Source organism: Charadrius vociferus, unplaced genomic scaffold (assembly GCF_000708025.1).
Source record: "Charadrius vociferus isolate BGI_N301 unplaced genomic scaffold, ASM70802v2 scaffold57, whole genome shotgun sequence".
Lineage (NCBI taxonomy): Eukaryota > Metazoa > Chordata > Aves > Charadriiformes > Charadriidae > Charadrius > Charadrius vociferus.
This window is the reverse complement of record NW_009649172.1, coordinates 117,651-140,874: the sequence shown is the minus strand read 5'-3', so window position 1 is coordinate 140,874 and position 23,224 is coordinate 117,651. Positions and strand designations below refer to the sequence as shown.

The window sequence follows — 23,224 nt, the reverse complement described above, 5'->3', positions numbered from 1 at the left end:
GTCAAGGGAGAGACAAGAGAATGAGTCCCTGAATGTCCATACTATAAAATAATCAGGGCAATAGACCTGGAAAGTTTGAAGGTTTTCATTGGCAGGAGGGGTCAGTAACTCTCTGTCACCCTGTGACAGGCCACCTACTAAATGGTCAGGTGGCAGCACCATGGCAGGAGACCCAGGAGACTTTGTTGTGTTGCTGTTCAACACTGTGGAGTCATCCCGTGGCAGGGATGCTGGCATGGCCTTCACTTGGGGACCCTCTCCCACATGAAGCACCAGGGCTTTTGGCTAAAAGCATTTGAAGCATGAGTCTTTCCAAAATCAGAGTTCCTTGCAATGGCTGTGAATCCAGCAGGACTGAGAAATATCCCATGAGGGGTAATCACCCCCACCGGTCTGGCGAGGCTTTCCCTGCCACACCGTTTGGGCACTGGTGTGAGGTACAAGCAAGGTTCAAACTTTGCAGAGAGGGTGTGTTTCTTTCACTGCACCCTTCTCATTTCTCCCTCCAGAGTAATCTGGTGCTTCAGAATAAGATGGAGAAATTGATGTTACAAAAGGAGAAAATTTCTTTTCCAGTCTTGCCAGTGACAGGCTGAGCCTGGAGACACATGCCGGTCGGTTGGTGTCATTAATGGAAAGCAGGTACCTTGTTCTCCAGTGACGCTTGGGAGTGGGGGACATTTAGAGGCAGGACACTTCAGGCTCCTGTGTTCCCCATAGCAGTAGTTGCACACTGCCATCAAGAGCCTGGATGGCTTACTAGTCCTCTCACTGTGGGCGAGCCATATCCTACTGTTGTCTTCACATAGGCCAGAGTCTGCTCTTGGGGGAGAGGTGCTCTCCTCCATTTGCCTCCTTCCGAGCCAGCCACACTGTTCTCACCCAGACACAGCCAAGTTGTCTTGGAAACGGGCTTCCCATAGATACAAAAGACAAACAAGTTTCTTATTTTTGGTAAGAATTGTTTAATAGCAGCCAAAGGCCTAATGAAATGCCAAGACATCTGTGTGGTTGCCAGTGCAATTCAAGACTTAGCAGCGGGCAAATTTCACATGCATGCACTGGTTCCAAGGAGTGCACGCATGGACAGGTAAATATTTAAGTATAGTTTTATGCAATGATTATAAAAAGAGATCGGGAAATCTAAGGCTGTTAGAACTAAACAAAAAGAACAAATGAAGTTTGTATTTCCACTAAACTCAAAGCCAAATCTTAAGCTGGTTTAAATTCAGAAAATGTGATAATGAAGTGAGAATTTTACTGAATTCAGGATTTCTGGGAGACCTAGCAGCATATCTTTAAGGGGGGGGGGGGGGGAAGATACCTTGCTCTGATGTAGCAAAAGACAGCAGGACATGGTGCATAGCACCCTAAATAAGTCCCCCTTTGCTTTTCGGTTTTTCATTTGCAACAGAAATGGTGTCTGTGGGGATGCACTCTAAGACATGCGTACCTGAAAGCTACCAAAATACGAAAAATTCACATTCAAGTGATATTTAGCTTGCAGCTTTCAACAAAAAGCACTGCCCCAAGCAGTAACTCTATGTCTTTTTAACGCAAGTAATAGTGATGTTTGGCAATTTATAGTTATAGTGAACTATGCTTCATGCAAAAAGAGGCTTTGTCATGCGAAGTGAATCAGGCATCCGGGGAGCAAGATGCTGCAAATTTTAAGCTTATTTTTTAGTAGCTTTATAACAATGCAAATAAAGCAATTTAGACTATAATGGCTGGGATGATATCCAGAGCACACGATGCTCCAGTAACGATTCCTCAGCAGGCTTTTTTGGTAATTCAGGACTGCACCATCTAGTTGCTTTCATTCCTGTAACAAAAATAAAGGTATGTTAAATCATTATTTGGGATATAGTCACAGCTATGTAATTGTAGACCTGTAGTGTCTAGGCACTAGAAAGAGGAGAAAGAGACGTGGGGTCAAAACTAATATATTAGGTCTGAGGTCTTGAAGTCAGTAAGCATCAAATTTCCCAGCTGGAGACTGGTCAGGGGATGAATCTGATGGATGGATGCAGACAGGAGAAGGGATGGATGTAGAAATAGAAGGGAGAGATGTCTAGAAAGAAGAAAAAAGTTAAATTTGCATGTGGATAAGTAAACAGGCTTGAGGGGTGGGCGAAAACAATGATTTGGCCAAAGGATTGGAAGGATTTTACTGTTGGTAGACAAAAGGTGTATGGCTAGACTGCATAAACAGTTATTAAAGAAAGAAGGAATGTTCATAGCTAATGAACTTATCCAGATGTTTTCTGTCAGAGGCCTTACCACCCCATGCATACTCACTTTTTTTTCCACATAAGCATCGTTATCAGCACATTAAAAATTATTCCTTTCATTAAAATTATTTTCAGGCCCAGCTGTGATAAAGACAGCATGTTCAGGTTTCCATCTGTAAAAGTAACAGAGGATGAATGTCACAAGAGTACTGAGACATCCTCACTTCCAGACAGACTTAAAAATGCTTCTTAATGAAGCTGTTCCACTTCATGCGATTGAGTCAGCTAGTAGGACAGCTAACAAGACAGTGAGCAGGACTGTCTCACTGAGAGACTTTAATTTCTTCCAGTTGCTGTTTCAAGGGTGGGGTTTTCATTCAATAATCTCTTAATTATCCAATATGCAAGTCTGCCAACCATCTAGCTGTTTTTTAAATACAGTGTATTATGGACCCAGGATGCTGGAGGCATCCCGCCTGCCTCTCCCTAAAATTTTTTAAGATGGCCAGGGGGAAAACAAGTTAAATTTTATTCAAAGAACACAAAGTTTATTTGGATTTTCTATTAAACTTAAGCTAAAAGCCATCTGCATTTGAAAAGACATTGATCTATATTGGGGAAGCAGGGAGCTGTCATCAAAAAGTCACTTTACGTTTATCTTTGAAAACCTCTCTCTGAAATGACTGATCAAATCAGCCAAGTTTACTGATGAGTATTTTTCAGAAGTGGTGTTTTGGAAACATTTTGACAAACTGGTTTCTTTTCATCAAGGCTGCATGTTTGCAAAAGTACAGCTTTTCTGCAAATAAGCCAAGTGCAGAGGCACGCTCAGCTCCTTTGAACCAGCAGGAACAGCAACTGCTTGGGCTCCAGTGTTGGGTAGTGTACTCCCACAGCCAGGAGCTGAAGCAAAGCTTGCTCAGATGCAACCCTGCTGCTTGAGAACTCACTGCTGAAACCACCTGCTTATCTTTTGGTTCATTTGGTGTTTGTGGACCCAAAAATAAAAACTCTTTTGAAGTCTGAAATGCAGACAGACATCCAGGAAGGTTGACTCATATCAGTACCGTAAATCATTATGTGATGGGAGCACTTGTTTGGCTAGTCCTAGCAAGAACACGTAGGCACTGGCACCACTGGTCACACCAAATTACCAGCTCAGATCTGGAGGACTACATTAACCCAATGGCTTCCAGCGTTGATGCTTAAAGCCTGTGTGGCCCTTTTGGAAATTTCCAGTCAGAGCTTTTTGCTCCAACAGGAATTCTGCAAACAGGGAACATTAGCAAAAACTTGGGAAGACATTTCCTTTAATCAGGCCAAGCTTAACTCCTAAAATATTGTGCACGTACCTGTCCTGAAGTGCTGAGACACCCCTGTAACACAGACAGCGCTGGCACCTGAGATAGTAACAATACATTTTATTAATAGTAGAAATGTACTTCTTCAGAAGTTCATAAAGATATCTCTACTTGGAAGGGCTGGATTAGAGTTTCTGGCCACTAAATCCTCCCATAAACACTCATTTCTGCTATTTTCAGGGCAAACATAAAACATGATCTAATTAAACTTTAGTGTCCCATCAGACAAAGGAATTTCAAGCTTTATATCCCCAACAGCATGATTGTAAGATCTCTCTGCTGGGACTGTACCAGTCTACTGACCCTTAATCTTGTTTCCACCGAGGAAAAAGACAAAAGAAAACAGAGGCAACAAGGCAATATTCCTCTGGAGTGTGGGAGCACCATGCAGCATTTTTTGCAGGGTTGGGAGATGTGAACAAGTCCTGCTCATACTTATAGCACAGAGACCAGAGTAGCTGTAGCCCTGTACACACATCCAAAAAATGCCATTACCACTTTCAGGATCCTCGCCCTCCAGTTCTCCAAAGCCCTCATGATTTGCACCACACTGCATTTCATCTTTCTTGGCCCAGTACGTTGACAGGTAGCTCGCTTCTTGTTTGTTCTCAGAAGTTGCCACCTCCACAATAGCATTTGTCTGCTTATCAGCTGAGTTAAGAGTAAGCCTTTCAGGGGAGTAATCTGTGATAAGGCACATTTCCAAATCCTCATCATCTTTAGAGATCAGCCTGTAGGCTGAAGGAGATGGAGTAATATCTGAAAATGGAAAAGAGAAGAGACATTAGATGAGGGTACACAGTCATAGTTCCTTCAGTCTTAACATACAGACACTTAGGTATGGAGGTTTTTCCATTATTCCAGTGGGAAGTTGCATGATCATAGGGATCTTATGCTAGGACACCTTTAGACAACCAAGGCATCCACAGCAGATGATGCAGGAGCCACATGAGATTTATGTTGACTTACATTATGTAGGAGACATAGAGTGGTCAAGCAGGATCCCTAGAGCATCGCAATGATGCTCATGGCCATCCCCAGCCTAGATGTCCTTATCTAACCTAGTCATTCCACTCTGTAACAGCTCATGTAACTCTACTCTGTAGCCTGGGCTTCCTTTCGGATCTTGGCCTGGATGCATTCAGGAATGCGTTTAACGGGCAGAGAGCTTGCTGTCTTCTTGCTTCACTGCTATGAGATGTAATGTGTCTGGAGAGAACTGAGCAGCTCAAGGACATTCTACCTTTCCTGCAAAAGTGCACTCATATCCACCACTGACACTCAAAATCCCACTTCCTCCACCTGTCTAGAGGGATGGTGGATAAATGGCCAAGTCTTAAGGGTGTCCACATTTACCCCCAGTCTAGCTACTTGTGTTCCTATCGGAGAAAGCTAGGAAAGCCACTGCACAGTAAGAACACATGGCTGCATTTAGTGAAAGTAAGATGAAACAAACAAATGTTTCATTATGTTCCACCACCTGACAGTGCAGTGCAAGATTTTTTTTACTTAATTTTGCCCTGCAGAAGAGGGGTTTGGGGAACTAAAGGCTGTAGATATAAGATACCTGGGGTTTATTTCTGTTTCTTGCTCCAAATTCAGCTAGCAAGTCAGTTAGACTAGGATTTTTGACCCATATCAAAACACTACCTGTGGTTAAACTCTTTTTTTGCACATTTAGCTTTGTTAACTTGTACTCTAAGCATACTTGTTTCAAATATAAGCATATTTGCTTCATCCCTGTTTACACACCACACTGATAAATACTGTAGAAATATTAGACAGCTAAGCTCCCTGATGAAGAAGTTTTAATTTCTTCCCATAGGGGAATTTTGGACTAAATCTTGGCTTTTAGAAAATATTTCAAAATCTTATGCAAGTGCAGACCCTAGTTCTGTCACCGAGATAAATGCTTTTCATCTGTTCAATTGCCAGTTGTCATCACCTTAGTGAAATAGCCATACTTCTTTATTAGTATGATCTCAGAAAAAAACTATTCCACAAAGCCTAATGATTCATTCTCTAGCCCTGCCTTTGAAAAACCTGATGAGACTATCTCTTTCCTAACTATGTGGAATATGGTCTAATGTATGTTCTGACTCTCCCAACCCTACTCCCCTCCTCCTATACTCCCTGTTATTGTTTTGGAAATAGTTTTCAGTGATCATTTGTTAGGGAGAGGGAGACAGGAGCACATAAAAAGCTTAATGGTGGATCCCTGCATAAAATACAGATGAACCAGGGTACATCATTGTCACGGAGTACAATGAAAGAGGAATGAAAGAGAAGAGGAGGAATTGATCGAACTGTTCTGCTTCTCTATTCTAGTGAGTGCTGTGCTAGCTGAAGAACTATATATCCACCTCTCCAAATTAGGATGTTTTTCCCCCTTTTAGTCTGTGCAATGCTTTTATTTTGATCAGATAAAAAAATAAGGTCTGTTTTTTGCAAGCAGTTTCAGCCGCACTTGTTTTGCAAAACCCTCATTTCTCATTCTTGCCAGAGTTGCTGCTGGCTTTGTTCTGGTACTAGAGTCTTTTTCCGATAAGTTCCTTTGCGTGTTTCCCCACTGTTATGAAAGTTTGCAGATAGCAGTCTCAGTAAATATCAGCTATTATAACCGCAGCACTGTGACCTATGTTTCCTGTTTTTCTGTCTTAACGAGTTGGTGGACGTGTTGGAGATGCTGTATTGATATTTATGACCTATATTTGCAGGACAGATTGATAAGTAAATCATGATACTCTGAGCTGTTCACCCTGCCTAATTTGATCTTTACTGAAGGATATCTTCCAGGTGGAAGAACAGGAGCTGTTGGAATACTATTCCTCACCAGTCTACAGAGAAAGCCAATTCCAGAGGATTTTTTTTAGGGAGAGAACAGTAGAAGCCTGTTCCAACATCAGACTGAGACCTATTCCTTTTTTTCCAAACAACCTGCAGTAGAAACCTGAACTGGTTTAACACACAGATTATATTATACAGAGATTTATCTCATTCTCCATTCCCTCCAAAATTATCTGAATCCCTGGTCAGACTGGAATTGGTATGACAGAGGTCTTTGGTCCTCTTACCATTCCTCAGCCTGAGACAAGGTATTCCACAGCTAGAGTCAACCTGGAGCTATTGCCCAACTCAGATGAAATATATACCTCCTCACACACTCATACAGGCTAATCTTGACCCCAGAGGAGCAACTCCAGTGACTTAACAAGCACTTTAGTGATGCTTGCTGGCTGTCCTCCAATGGTGGTTCCAAAAGGTCTACCAGAGATCCTTTGTGAAATCTGCCAGCCTTACATGGATGCTAGGATGTCTACAGCAAGACTACATGTCCACATTTAGTGCCTGAGCCCTTCTTTAAACTTCTAGTGCTCATGTCTGGGGGCAGTCAGATAAAAGAAACCAGGTCCTAGTCCAGCATCAGTCAAGTCATCCAAAGTACAAAGACTCTGTGCAAAGATTCTGTATTGCAAATGTGAATATGCTGCTTCACTTACAGGGTTCAGGCATAATTCTGGTCTCCGTCCCAAAAATGGATTTGTCATTGCCTCTGTAATTACACTTGGGGAAGTCAAACTACCAAAACCATCCAAGACCTTTCTCACAAACCTTTACAAGGGAAGATTTCTAGCTGAACCAAAACTAAAACTGAACTAATAGAGGAAGATACCCAGTATGTGAGGAGAAATCAAGTGTTCAATGGACTAAATAGTTCTCTAGTACCAAAACAGGATAAATCCTGGGCTTACAGCATGTGTTCACATTAAGGAAAAGTTGAGATGAAGTTTTCTTAAATTTCATATTGGGATGCAACATGCTATTTGTTTTCATGTATAGATTTATTCATGCATCACCTAAACTGTGGGAGAAATTTACTATGATCTCCTCTGCTGCTCCTTTCAGCAACGCTAAGGAAAGCTTGTTGGGGGTCAGAAGGAGCAATTCTGTTTATCCAATCCACTCTTTAAAGCTTACAGGTGAATGAGATGGCTTAACCTCTTAACTATGTAACAGTTGTCTGGAAACAAAAGACTTGAAGTGGCTACTTATGACCATCCTCAGAACCTCTGTCATTATCACATAATAATTTGAGTGCTTTTTCTTCCAAAATCAGAGTGGGTTTTAATTGCCAGAACAAGTTTTCAATTTTATATGCCAATATAAATTTTCAATTTTATACTTAGTTTCTAGAAAAAAAATCATAGAATCATAGAGTGGTTTGCATTGGAAAGGACCTTTAAAAGTCATCTAGTCCAACCCTCCATTCTAATAATTTTAGCTCACAAAAAAAGAAACTTTCTGAATTAGAGATTTACTATTCCTTTTGGACCAGCCAAAAAAAAATCACATTCATTTAATGAGTTAAAAAAAAAAACAACCAAACTATGCAAAAGAATCAACTTAAAATCCCTTTCTAAAAACAGGTGGAAGATCATTTTCATGTTGATATCAAAAAGTCAGAAGAACTTTTGATGTTACACCTGTGGAATTGCCTCAGATGTAGATCTCTATTTCACACCAAAATGATATCCTTTCCTGATCAGTCTATTTAATGGGCACTTTCAATTAGATAACTTATTTGGGATCATAGCCTTGTGCCATTTCCAAAAAATTACTCTCCTAACTCCATCATCCCACACACCCCAGTTTGAATCATTGCAAATACTGTAGTCTAAGTCACCTTGGAAATTTCTTCACAATGCAGTGTGAAACTAAGACTGAAACACGAACCTGGAGGTATCTCTGATTTCTTTTGCCCTCAGTCTAAGGCAAAACACTATTATTGTCTGACAGAACTCAGAAGTTAATGTTAATGATATGCCAAAATCATTAACCTAAGACATTGCTGGTGCTGTCTCATTTCCACTATTCCAAGTCTCTCTGCTCCACCTTCACAAGCACCCTATTGAGAAATAATCTTGGGTTCATTTTCTTTCGGCCCTCACTCCTCCCTCCACTCTTCTTCAAGAGTTTATGGGGCCTACAGGAGAGCTGGGGAAGGACTTTTTACTAGGTCATGTAGTGATAGGACAAGGAGGAATGGATATAAACTGGAAGAGGGCAGGTTTAGATTAAACATTAGGAAGAAGTTTTTCACTTTGAGGGTTGTAAGGCACTGGAACAGGTTGTCCAGAGAAGAGGCCCCATCCCTGGAGGTGTTCAAGGCCAGGCTGGACGTGGCCTTGGGCAACCTGGTCTAGTCGGAGGTGTCCCTGCCCATGGCAGGGAGGTTGGAACTTGATGATCTTCAAGGTCCTTTCCAACCTAAACCATTAACCAGTGGACACTGCTGCCGCCTTCATGCCTTCATAGCCTGTCCTTCTCCACATCTTACTCACCTGGGTTGACTTTAAATCTAGTCCCTCTTCCAAACACAAATTTACTGTAACTTTCAGGTTCCCACTCAATGAGAAGCCTTTGCAATAAATTCCTGCCTACCAGCTACGTATTCCAATGGCTCTTCATCTAAAATATGTAAAGTTGTTTACCAGAGGATGACACGCAAAGGTATTTAAAATTTCATTATATCTTTTCATGTTCCTAAATCATTTTAAAATACCACTGAGGAGAGGAAAGAGAGTTACCATGCATCACAACAAGTTCAGTTCCACTTCCAAATACAATTTTTCTGGTTCCTGACTGTTCACACTGTAGCAACAGTTTTTACAAATATAGAAGGGGACTTTACTTTAGGTTTTTAAACTCAAAAAATCATGACATGTTCTCTTAGGATTAGAGTTAGAAAATCCGGTCTCTAAGCCATTAGTCAGAGTAACCTCCATCTATTATTTTAAAGATGCAAAAATCAAGTCTGAAAATTTTAATAGCCAGAAACTCTATAAAAATGATAAACTTTTTATGTAGCATTCAGCCATGTGTGAATTGCTTGCAGCACTCTATGTGTGACTGCACCGTGCTGTGACTATTAAACCTGTGTGAACATTACCATCTTCTCTAGCTGTTCTTTCCTGCAGTATGTCACTGCCACAACGTAGCCAAGCACTCCCTGGATTCCAAGATAGCATCTCTATTCCAACTGTTTTTTTGTCCAGGGAAGCTGCAAAGAAATTGGAACTTGCTTCCATGAAAATCCCTAGTCCATCTACCCAATGAACAGATAATTTGCCAGTCCTGGTGCTAATATGGAACTGAAAGCTCAAACTTACTTGGAGTAACAAGAAGTTGGGTCCCAGTTCCAAATGTGAGTTTCACATATCCCTGATTGGCACACTGGTGTCAACCTCTACAAAAATGTAGACAAGTTTTCCCAGTGCATACTGACAACCAGGTCAACAGACATTTCAGAACAGTGAATAACTTAAGGGAGCAAGGATGAAACACATTGACATATGTCACCATCAAAGTATCAAAGAAATCTACTAGAAAATTATCAGGATCAGAAACAGGGAGATCAAATAAAAGAATGTTCATTCACTCATTGGTTACAGTTTGTGTATTATGCCTTTTGGGGCAATACTAGGAACAATCTGTGGTTTTCCATCTGTAATGTCACCTAAAATTCCTGTTCACTCTGCCATATAGTTAGGGCCACTGCCTTTCAGTCCAAGTTTTCTCCTGAATTTTTCACCATTTACTCACCTGGCTTGATCACCAGCAAGGTTCCTTTTCCTAATGTCAGCTTGTATCCTTCTCCACCCCCATAATTCACACAACCCAGGAAACCTTTGCAAGAACCCCTTTAACCTTCGTTACAGATATCTCCTTACAGGTTTGAGTGGCACATTGTGACCCTGTCTAGATCTTAGAGCTTCACAGGCAGTTGCAAAGCCAGTCTGAGCCTTCTAACTCTTCAGGATTCATACACTCTCACTTACTGAGACGTGTGGTAGCAGGACTAAGCATTAAGCATGGCCTTGTAGCTGCAACAGCTTGGCAAATCTGGATTTAAGTCCCAGTCGTGAACAGAACCCACTTGCAATATTTGTGGATAATACAGTGTCTCTACATCAGACAAGCCAGCTAAAAGGCAGTCCAATTCCCATTCCAACACTAATATTAAAAATGTTGTAAGTATACTGTTTCTTCGTGGGATTCTGCTACAAAGACCAGCTAAAATGGTGATAATCATCATAAATGGACACTTTCTAAGTCATAGAATCATAGAATGGTTTGGGTTGGAAGAGACTTTTAAGGTACATCTAGTCCAACCTCATTGCAATAAGGAGGGACATAGTCGACTAAATCAGGTTGCTCAGATCCCAGTCCAACCTGGCCTTGAATGTCTCCAGGGATGGGGCATCTACCACCTCTCTGGGCAATCTGTTCCAGTGTTTCACCACCTTCATAGTAAAAATTTTTTTCCTTATTTCTAGTCTGAATCTACCCTCTTTTAGTTTAAAACCATTACCCCTTGTCCTATCGCTACAGGCCCTACTAAAAAGTTTGTCTCCATCTTTCTTATAAGCCCCCTTTAAGTATAGAAAGGCTGCAATAAGGTCTCCCTTATCCAGGCTAAACAATGCCAACTCTCAGCCTTTCCTAATAGGAGATGTGTTTGATCCTTCTGATCATTTCTGTGGCCCTCCTCCGGACCTGCTCCAACAAGTCCACATCCTTCTTGTGCTGGACCTCAGAGCTGGATGCAGTACTCCAGGTGGGTTCTCACAAGAGTGGAGCAGAGGGGCAGAATCCCCTCTCTCACCCTGCTGGCTTTTGATGCACTCCAGGATACGACTGGCTTTCTGGACTGTGAGCGCACATTGCCAGCTCATGTCCAGCAGTATAAATATTATAGCCATTCTTGTATTTCAATGCATTTTCATCTGATTTATATAATCCATACCTTCGCTTGAGGCCAACAGAAGTGGCATGGATTAACCCTTAAGAGAGAACAAATCCACATGACCTACTTGACTAGCAAAACCAGGCTTTGCCTTAGCTTACCACAGGAATGCAATTGATGGAAGAGCACTGAAAGCACATGCCTGCCTGCAGCTGCCTCAAGGCAGACTGCTTGGACAGCTGCTGTGGAATAAATTCCTCTGGTTAAAGAGAGATCTCAGGCTACTCTGCCTTTGACAGCTGCCATTTCCAAGATCTTGGTGTTTATCCACAACAATCTCACAAATTAGGCAAAAAAATCAGAATAAATGTACCTGGTGAAACCAGAAGTCTCATCCCAGATCCAAATGTGAGTTTGTAACTACTTCCATAGCCACACAATAGCACAGTCCTCTACAATATCCAGAGTGGTATTGAATGGAACCTTCAACAGTGAAATACTCCACCAAAATAAATCCTGTTTATCTCCATGAATAGATAGATCCATCTATCCAGGACTTTTCTTCCAACTGATTTTTTTTCATGAGGTATTTTACATCTTTCAAACTCCCAAACACCCGTTCCTTAATATCCCCCTCCAGTATATTTATCCCATTGCTTCCAGAAAGCCACCTGCATCACAAGTTCTGTTCTTCATCTCGTTCCTTGTTTATTTAGTCTAATAGTCAGATTCCTCTCTCAAAAATTAATTTATTTACTGTTACTTCACAGCTCACCTAATGTTTGATGATGTAGTACAAACTCCATCATCCACTTCTCTTGGATTTGCCATCTGAATTAGTCAAGAGTGATTCCAGAGCAAATTTGCCATTTAGGTTTTAAGTAGAGAGCACATTTTTTGGTATGCAATTTCTTTGTGGCAGGGAGACCATTGCTGATTCTGCCATTAAACACTGAGGTTTCAGTATGCATTCGGTAAGCTCTTAGGTTCTGCAGTGTGACCAGAGTGAGATCTGGAGTAGCTGCATACAGACATGACCATAATGGTAAATTTGGGAGCATGTAAATGAACTCAGGCAGAGCTTTGATTTATAGCTCATTTAGCTTGCTGATAGCTCCAGATAAACTTGAGGTTCTTATTTTTCTTAGATGTTTTTGAACAGGGTCAGGAAGGTCATTTGAAACATGAGGAATTTCCCCAGAGGTTTTTCAGAATGAATGGTTTCTTTATATTGCTGTGTTTTTTAACTTTCAGAATAAAATTATTTTGAAATTATCTTAACAATCACTACCATTCTAAGAAATGGAAACATTACTTTTCAAGAGTAAACCCAAAGCATTTAGATATTAAATGTTTCTAAAAGTATTCTTAAGAAATTTGGAAAAATGGATACATTTACAAAAAATATAGTGTCTCAGGATCTTCCTTAATTTCTTTCCCTTTTCCAAAGAGTTTCAGACAAGAGAAGAGGTGTGGGGCTTAGGGGGAATTTTCTTCAGATACTTGTGGCAGCATCTGTCAAAGCACATATTTTTTTCATGCTTTTTTGTTCAGAGAAAATTATTTTGTGGTCAGGGTCATGTTTCCATCTTTCAGCAAAAGTCATTCAGTTATGAAATTTGCCTCTTGACCCCTTCCCCCTCTGTTTAGATGCTTTCTGACTGCTGCTGTTGAGTTTCACCTTTCTGCTCTGTTCTCCTGCAATGTCCACCCTCCTTTGCAGGCTGCACTTCATATTTTATTAAGTAATACTTGCAGGGTTCCGGTCTGAGGGGGGGATTCCACTACTAAATGTGAACATGTCTCGTGCCCTGAAGCTTGGGCAGTGGTTCAGCACACAACAGAAATCTCCCTTCCACGCTCTCCAGAAATAGATCTTCCTCAGCAGCTCAGGTTCAACAGTGACGTTTATACAACTACACACACACGAACAAGCACTCTGCAAGTGCACATGTAACTTTTCCATTATCCTGAGTCACAGAGAACCTGAGATGCCCTAGGTAGCAGAAGAACCTGAATAGTGCAGTTATTGTGAGAAGGGCTGAAAAGAATAATGCAGAAATATCAAATATCAGAACCTGAGTTCAAGCCATGCAATCACAGAAGTTTGAAACTGAGCTAGTAAGTGCAAAAATGACAACAACAAATCCCACAAAACAAAAACAAAAACAAAAACAAAACCAAAAACAAAACAAAACAAAACACAAAAACACAACAAAAGCAGAATGACAAACCAATTGGAGCCAAACTTGGGTAGTTTAGTTGAGAGTGTCCAAATGCATCCTCCCAATCTGCGCACCTAGCTAGTTTGGCATGATAAAAGCTGGTTGAGCGTGCTGGAAGCTCTGTGAACCAAGTCATACGTAAATGGAAAACTGCATTCACACAAAAATGGAGATTGGGGCACAGGGCATCAAAACCTCACTCACTGGTCAAGCCCAGCATCCCTCCCGAAAGTTGACCCATAAAGACCCCCGTGCCTCAAGAGCTTATAAATTAAACACAGAGTGAGATCATGGTTAATTCATTACTTAATGAGCAAACAAAATCCAAGCATCAGTGACAGCTCTCTCCCATTCTTCATGAAAAACCTAGACACAATTCAGTTTGCTCTCCATCCCAAAGAGAAAATGCAATTTAATTTCTGAAAAAGCTGAGATAACATCTAAGGCTCAGGTGAAGTATTTACAATTCCTTTCACTCTCTTCCAGTGGGGAAAAAAAAATGTTTTGGCAATCTTCTAGGAGTGTTTTACTTTTCCTAGCTATTTATTCTTCTGTGAAATTCAAAAATCCGAAGAATCTATGATTCTGGGTGAAAATTTACTTGAGATTTAGTTAAAGGAGTAGTGAAAATTTTACTTGGGTTTTCTGATTCAAATGCTCAAGAGTTTCTTAGGTGTCACTATGTCCTCACAATTTTCAAAGGAGGAAAGAACCAATATTTTTTCTTTCCTTCAGTGGTTTTGCATTGTATATCTCCAAATCCAAGTAGCTATCGGGAAATCCCCCCTTGTTTATAACTGGGGACCAATTTTCTTACTCATAATTTTATTCCAGATGAAGAAAAGAAATAAACTACAGAGTTTTCTGAGAATATTTTTCAAACACGAGCCTACCTAAGCTACAGTTGGGCATTTACCTAACTTGCCAATTTCCCACACCTGGAGAAAGAAGGTGGTTAGTTCCTTCTCCAAACCGGAGTTTATTAATCTTCTGGAAAGAAAACCACGACACAAAGCTAGCTTAGACAATGTTGCATGCATGAAACTACTCAGAGTGGGAAAGTAGGTTGCATGAACCTACAGAAGTTGCCAGTTTCTATATCTTCTGTCACAAGAAAGCTCCACAGCTTCTGTAATTTGCTTCATTGTTCTGCAAACCATCTCTCCTGTTCTGTAATGCCCAGCAGATACCGTAGTAACCAAGAGATCACTCTGATTACTTGTTGGCAACAGCCTGCTTCTGAACAGCACTCTGCTAATCTCTTAGCAAATATTAACCTTGTTTTAGGGTGGATTGAATTTTCCCCTGGAACAACTCAATGTCCCAGATCTCAGCAATCTTACTTGCTTTTACCAGGAGCCTGTTTCCATGTCCAAACGTAAGTTGGTAGGTATTCATAGACATTGTGTTGTTTGCCATAGCAAAAACCTTGATACAATCCTATCGACCTCAACCCACCTGAATACCTTCCCGCAATGAAATCCTTCAGTTTCTCCACACACACACTTGCAACGCATTACGTCTTACCTCCATGTCCATTGCTTGTTCTTCTTCCTCCCCATGCTATAGTCTCATTAGTACCACAAGGAAGAGGCACAAGGCAACTCCCTTTCCAAAACAAATCCAAACTAGCACCACTCACTAAAGACCATGAGATTTTTTTCACATCTCTGCTCCTGTATTTCACTTACTGGTTTTCTCTTTTCACTTGCTTCCTTCCCCCAGGATGGACCCTTTCCTGGCGCACACTGGTTAAATAGGAAGTCCACCACTTCTTCCCAGGGAATCCTAAACCTGTGCCAAAGTGCTCCACAGAGCCATTCCACTGTTATTTTGGGGGCCAGAGGACAGTGCCATCTGTATTGAGTCCCCCTTGACTCAGAGAAGAGACAGCTCACCTGGGACAATGAGAAGTTTGGTTCCACTTCCCCATGTGAGTTTTCCCCATCCTCCAGTACTAGCACCGTGTGATAGGTCTTTACAAAATGGGCTTTTTCATTTAGCCACCTCAGTGGGTGCTGGAGGGCTTGGACACATTCAGTCATGGATCTGCCTCTGAGAGAAGCTATAGAGACCCACACAGGCTTCCACAGACCTCCTTGAGCCTCTCTTTGCCAAATACCTTTTCCCGTGTTCACACGCATGGCAATAACTAGATTTGATTACAGTCACCTCAAGTATCACAGGTAGGAAGAATCTACTCCTTAGTTAATGGGAAACACACTATGATCCCTGCCCCAAAGCCTTTTTGCTCTGGAATGGCAAAAAGGGATGGGGATAACAACGTGAATCCACATCTGATTTTTACAGGACCATTGGATTTTACCAGAACATGTTTGGATATATGAAGAGTATAGGTTAAGCTACAACATGGAACTCGTTGAATGCTTTATATATCATGACAAAGAACATTTCATATACCAAGCAGAAACTACCTGCATCCCTATCCTTGAATTTGGTAGTGCGTTTTGTTCTTAAGGCTCATTCATGACCCTTTTCCCCAAAAGACAGCACTGTGTACTTACGGGGTAGCACTGACAACCTTGTTCCAGCCCCAAAGAGGACCCTTCCTCCAGCACCATACACCCAGTGCAACAAACCCTGTCAAAATCTCTCTGTGCACAGATGCAGTCATCCCCTCCACAACTCCTGAGATTCATCCACAGAGAGGGAGGAAGGCTATCCTCAATCCCTGCCCATTTAGGCTCTGGTTAGATGTATTTTGCCCCTGAGGTGCTCCCACTTGCACCGTCAGACCTAAGCATGCTGCATCATCTGCCTTCAGTTTTCTCCTACACCGGTATCATGACTGTATCTCTGAAAAAGTGGACTCGCACAGTCAACCAGCCAAATCCTCTGGAGACTCAGGATACCTACAGACTGAAGGGCTTGGCTACCAGCTTTGTTTAGGTGCTATTGGAGTTTTGGGGTGGAGTTGGTGCCCTTGGATATTTCCAAAGCCTTTGGCATTCTCAGACACGTTGGTCCATAGAGCTGAGTGCCCAACTCAGTACTACAGATGTTGACTACCAGTCACACTTATCCTAAATATACCATGCTACTCACCAGGTCTCACAGTTAAAATGGTGCCCCTGAAAAACATCACCTTCCCAGCATCGGCATTCACACAGGGATCTAAGAGGCAGCAAAGCTAGCAGCCCTTCCTCGCTTTCCCAGTAACTCCCTGAGCTCTGTCACAGCAGCCACCATGTTGTCATCCTGGAATGTCAAGGGTCAGTCCTGGTAAGGTGTTTATCCAGAGAGATGGGCAGCAGTGGCTGTAGCAAGGCCTACAGAAGTAGAATCAAGGATGATAAGGAAGACACACCGACACCAAAGAATTGGAATGCTTTTAAACCTTTGGAAAATGAAGATTAAATTATTTAGTTATCAAAAACACCAGAGGTATCAAGAGGAGGAAAAAAATTGCAAATCACAACCATTCCATTTCAATGCAGGAAGCTTAGTCGCTATTTAAGGGAAAGCAGGTATTGAAGCATCTTTGAGATGTTGCAGATGTCAGCACCAACCTCTTCCAGAACTGTTTTGAGAATGCCACCCTATAGCATCACTGCAGCTTCCAGACTTACTTAAGCAGAGACACAAGCAGGCTTCTAAATTGATCAGGAGTGTCAGTGCCTGCAGCACATACCCCCATCTAAGTATAGACTGAAGGGACAATCCCTCATTTAGATTCACCTAGACACTCTAAAATACCTCAAAGGAAGCCAAAGAAATGGAGCACACCCAAAACAAGACCATGGGGCTTCTGGAGAATGTCCTTGTTCACTTCCCAGGGTTTTCACCACTAAAGAACAAGCAAGAAGAGAAAATGAAGCAATTCCCGTTTCCAGTGCAATTAGCCACCTCTGAGCTACAACTGAAAGCACAGTTCCCTTTCCAAAAGTGGCTTTCTCTACACTAGACAAACTCCAACACATTTAATGACAACAATGTCCCTATCCGCCCTCAGAATGGCCTTGTGCAAAAAGCTGTTGCAAAGCTCTCTGATGCAGCAGGCTCAAAGGCAGTGCTAAAACGTGCTAGCTAGAACATGGGAAAATCTCTTCCTGAAGCCGTGTTTCAGGTAAACTCATCCAAGTGGGCATTTGTGTGCCACTCCACCATCTCAGAAAATTACCTGATGGTTAACATCATCTGCATTCAATGAAGCAGCTCCTATGTTCTCCTTCCAATCTGTTATGTGACTCAGATACAACAAATATGTCTACACAGTGCTCTAGTGGACATGCAAGGATTTTTGAGAGAGGACACACACAAAAGCTGCACACTCACTGGGCTGGACGGACAGTCTGGTCCCTGAGCCAAAGGTCAGCTTGCCAAAGGTGGAGTCATAATCACACAGCATTTCCATCCATAACAAAAAGCCCAGCAAGCCAATTCAGAAGCAGCACCTCTCCCCAAGCCTTTGCCCAGCCGTGCCAAGGCTAGGGAAACTCAAATCCTCCATGTCTTTCTCCTGCACCTCTGACTTCTCTTTTTGGTCTTAATCTGGCTAAAGGGGGGAATGCAGCATGAGGAGACAGCATAATGTGGAGAAGCAGGAGAAGAAAACTTACTTGGCAGAACATGGAGCTTTGTCCCTCGCCCAAACTGGAGTTTTCCCAGGTTGCTGTTCACACAGTGCCACACTCCATAACAAGAACCCAAGGTCAGCCTATTCTCTTACCCCCTTCTGTCTCCTTTTGCGAGGAGAGGGATGAGCCCTGTGAACAGAAGATGGCATTTGCCTTGGGAACAGCAACACAGAGAGGAGGAAAAGATAAAACCTCAGGGATGATTTCTCAGGCTGCTTGGAGAACACCAGTCACACCTGGGACTTTTCAGGACAGATTGCCAAAATAGTCTTGGTTTCTTGTGCAAAAGAAAAAAAGCACACTGTTGTCATCACTTCTCTGATTTAGAGAAAACATAAGCTTTCCTTCAGAATTCTATTTATTTTTCCTCTCCTGTCTGTTTCTCCTCCTGTGCTGTTGCTGAAACACAGCCTTAAGACAAAACTATGAGATTGCAACTCGCAGGTATTAACCCACTTACTTGGCCAGACAGTGACTTTAGTCCCTGAGCCATAGGTGAATTTGAGGCTGTTGTCCCAACAGCAGAGCACTGTACAGAAACACAGAGGGTGAGCTCCCAGCTGGCAACACTTCCACAAGTCGAGCTGTACTGGCAGCCTCTTCCCTTAAACCCTGCACAAGTGGAATGCCCAGACTGAAGTGAAAACCTGTGGCATTTCTGCAGAGTGGACTAGTGGAGGGCAATTTCACTTGCTTGGTTTCACTGAGGGTCTTTTCACTTCTGGTTGTCATGTCAGCTGCATTAGGTTCCTCCTTTCGCTGTCCACACCTATCCCAGCATGAAAGCAAATATCATAACAACCTGAAGCTTTTCTCTCTCTGGTTATGCTCAGAAAAACAACCTACCTACCTCGAGCTATTTCACATCACTATCAGGAAAACATTTGCATGGAGCACAATCTGAGCCTTTCCCAAGTTACCTAGAAGTCCTAAGCTAAGGAACAGAACTGAACCCAGTTTACTGTATGTACCCCCCATGGCCTTCCACAGCCACACACAGGCACTGAGCACGAGTTGGTCAATCTGCCCATCTGTCCTAAACCATGCCTCTATTCCTGTTGGTTGCAAGATTATCATCATCCTGGAGCACCATGTCCATAGCATGTTTCTCTAAATAGCAGAAGTTCACCACCTGGAAACATTTCTAGGCACAAGAGCACCTTGAAATAAAGACAATTTTCTCCTTCCCCTCTGAAAGGAGACACAGATATACCACATATAATTACAGGGCACTCAAGTGGACACTCCAGGACTTTTGACAAAGGACACACAGGAAAGCGGCACACTCACTGGGCTGGACGGACAGCCTGGTCCCTGAGCCATAGGTCAGCTTGGTGTAGCTGGAGCCGTAATCACACAGCATTTCCTTCCATAACAAAAAGCCCAGCAAGCCACTTCAGAAGCAGCACCTCTCCCCAAACTTTTGCTCAGCCGTGTCTAGACTTCAAGGAGTAGTAGAAGGGTGACACAAGGCAGGAGAATCCCAGGGCAGGAGGGGAGGCTGGCAGTCTGTCTGTGGGGAATGAGGCCAGGACTCAGGCCAGAACTAAGCACCCCGGACCCTTCCAAAAAAACTGTTTCCCTTCCTTCTGTCCCAAACTGCCCCCAGGCCCAAAGCCTCAAGTAAAAGAGAAAGCATAGGAAGAGACTTGGACTTGCTTCACCTAAGAGTGAGTCTTGTTCAAGACAGATTTAGATGGACCAGCTCTTGTGGTCACAGTGTTTCCTCTCTCTACAAAAACATTCCCAATTACTTGACAAAGCTGGGGACCCATAACCTGACGAGACAGTGCTGAATGTCCTGAAGTGAAGACCCTCCTGAACTGTTTGTGGGATCCAGAGCACCACTGGACCCGTGGACACAAACCCCATTTTGGAGGACTATTCCTTCTGCCGTGAGCCAAGTCCTGTCCTGGAAGAAAGGAGGCAGCATGTAGCCCCATAGCTGAAGAGCCACAAGCCCAGGAGGAGAGATCCTGGGAAGCTCGCTGGGCAGTGGGTAGCTTTGCCCCACTTGGAAGAACATTACTAGAAAGTGGCGGCACTTACTAGGCAAAACCTGAAGTTGTGTTCCTTTGCCAAGCGTGAGCTTGTTGTAGTTCACACAGTGGTTTTCACCTCAGAAAGAACACCAACTCATCCCCATCCTTAGGGAGAAAGGCAATCTCTGCTCCTGTGCAGCCTGAGGCCCTGGCCTTGGTCCCCCGAAAGGGAAAACTTTCAGCAGATGTGCAGAAATGCTGTACACTGCAGTAACCACTATCCTCTGCTGCACACTTCTGCCAGATTAGGCGTACACCTGTTATTAATAAAAAGAAGGGGCCCAACCCTCTTGCTAAGGGAAAGAAGGGCCCAGTAAAGCCCGGCTCAGGACAGGCTCGGGGCACCCTGCTCTCTGTCAGACCCAGGAACGAGCCTGCTCAGATTGGATAAAGGTAAGCGCTCAGGGAGTTGGAAAGGGGGACTGGGATAACAAAGCACAAGAAATGCTCCCAGCTGGGTAGCAGTTGTACTCACTGGGCTTCACAACTAGGTGTGTCCCTGTCCCTATCATCAGTTTGTAGTTCCCTGCGTTCACACAGTCCATTACACCTCAGCAAAAACCATCAGCTGTCACGCCAGATACCTTAGAACACAGTGCCTATGTTCTCCTTCCCTTCTCATGTGTGTCCCAGATACAAGCAGTATGTCTTCAAGCTGCTCCGGTGGGCAGTCAAGGACTTTTGACAGAGGACACACAGGTAAGCTGGACACTCACCGGGTTGGACAAACAATCTGGTCCCTGAGCCAAAGGTCAGCTTATTGTTGCCGTAGCCATAATCACACAGCCTTTCCTGCCATAACAAAAAGCCCAGCAAGCCACTTCAGAAGCAGCACCTCTCCCCAAGTATTTGCCCAGCCAAGTCTGGGTTTGGGGGGATCACCAGAAGGGTCTCACGAGGCAAGAAGAGTTGCTTTGGACCAAGCTGGCACATTCCCTTAAAGTAAATCCATTGCTAGGTATCGTCACACAAAAATGGTCAAACACCCAGCCACACTGCTGCTCTCAACCACTCCAAGAAAGGCATTGCAGAAAAAAGAAACTGCAGGAACAGTGTTGGACTTACATGGCCTGACAACGAGTCTTGTTCCAGAACCAAAGACAAGATTATATGCACCAGTACACAGCATTTCCTCTCTCTACAAAAACCTTCCCACCGCTTGCCAATGCTGGGCACCCCAGCTTGCCTAGACAGTGCTGAATGTCACTGAGTGTCAGGTACATTCTGAAGTGAAGACATTCCGAAATTGTCTGTGGGGTCAAGAGCAATGTTTGACCCATGGGTACCAACCCCCTTTTGAAGGACTGATGCCTCTGCCCTGAGCCACTGGAGTAGGGATTTCATGGAAGTTCACCACCTCAGAGACTCATTCTTCAGCACCTGTCTTAAATGAAATAATCCCTATGTTCTCCTTCCCCAATGAAAGGCGACCTAGAAACAACAAGCACTTCTCCAAGGCACTCCAGCACACACTCAAGGACTTTTATTGAAGGACATAAGAGACCTGCAAAGGAACTCGGCTGGATGGACAGTCTTGTCCCTGAGCCAAATATAAACTTGCTGAAGCTATACTCATAATCACACAGCATTTCATTTCATAAGGAAGTTCAGAAAGCCATTTCAGAAGCAGCACCTCTCGCCAACCTTCTACCAAAGCTGGGAGGGTCAGCAAAAGGGTAACATGAGGCAGGAGGATTGCAGGGCAGGAGCAGAGACTGACAGTCTACCCGCGCTAGGACTAAGGGGCATGCCCAAACCTCCTCCTCCTCCTCCTATCTCCAGAGTGTCTGCAGGCTGTCCCCTGGGCAAGCCCTCAGGGAGGTGGAAAGGCAGGATTTGCATCAGAGAGCACAAGAAACATGGGCAGCAGTTGTACTCACTGGGCTTCACAGCAAGGCTTGTCCCTGTCCCCAGCAACAGTTTGTAGTTCCCTGTGCTCACACATTCCTTCACACCCTTGCAAAAACCATAACCCTCATGTCACCTACTCTACAACTCTACATCTCCAGGAGATGAGCTCCTTCTGATTAACACCAGGCATTTGTAGCCAGGAAAGTCTGCACAGCCCACCCTAACGGTCACAGGTACAGATGGCCATGGCACAAAATATCTGTCCCTGAGCAAGAGGGTTCAGGACCCCAGCCTGCTTTTGTGAAAGGCAGAAAGCAGGAGCTGGCAGGAGTAAGGAGAAGGAGTAAAGTCATGGCCTGTGGAGTCAAGGTTTCTGCTGCTTCGAGAGAAAGTAGAGCAAAAAGCCCCACACATTGAGCCAGTCTCCCTCTGCTTCAGCTCCCCTAGCTCACGTCCACAAAACTGTTCCACCAAGTGGAGCAGAAAAAGGCTTTAAAACTTACTGGGTTTTATCCTTAGCTGAGTTCCACCTCCAAAGATTATTTGGTTGCCATAATTAGTCACACAGTGTTTGCCTTCACAACAAAACCCCTTTCTCTAAGTAAGTCACATCCTCCCTGCACTAGCTTACTTCTTCCAAAGCTGTGAGTCACTAGCTGGGCACTTCTTTTAAAAAAGCCACAGCTGGACATGCCTTTCAGCTCTGGCAGAGATGAGCCCTGACTTCATCCTTGTCCCACGTAGATAAAAGGTGCAGGATTATGATCACAACTCCTCACTCAGCCCTAACAGATCGGTCCTAAAAGCAGAGAGGCAGCTGCCAGGGAGCCTCCATATTGGGAGGCAGTAACCTCTCAGCACACAGTTAAAGAGCCCTTGCCCCATGCGCTGCCCATCATTGCTACCCACAGGGGGCTGCAACCAAGCCCTTCTTCCTCACCGAGGTTTCAGACAACAAGCCAATCAAAGCAGAGTTACTTACTGGGTTGCACAGAAAGTCTGCTTCCATGCCCAAAGGTGAGCTTGCCAAGACCTGACCCTGTAAATTCCCACAGCCACAGACAGCTTTATAACAACTCCGCGGCTAGCAGAAAGGAAACACAGTCACCTGCAGAGGAGGCTGACATCTGTTTTTCCCAGCAGAGTATGGAAAAATCAGAGAAAGA

At 43.5% G+C, this 23,224-nt stretch overlaps 1 gene segment (V, D, J or C); it reads right to left on the bottom strand.

The window, feature by feature from the left end:
* Positions 1 to 1,901: 1,901 nt before the first annotated feature.
* LOC104289563 overlaps positions 1,902 to 23,224 on the bottom strand; it is a 90,074-nt gene continuing 68,751 nt past the window's right edge. The window contains 5 exon segments of the C gene segment in view: positions 1,902 to 1,908; positions 2,302 to 2,407; positions 3,587 to 3,634; positions 4,091 to 4,354; positions 10,199 to 10,282. Coding sequence covers positions 1,902 to 1,908; positions 2,302 to 2,407; positions 3,587 to 3,634; positions 4,091 to 4,354; positions 10,199 to 10,282 — 509 coding nt within the window.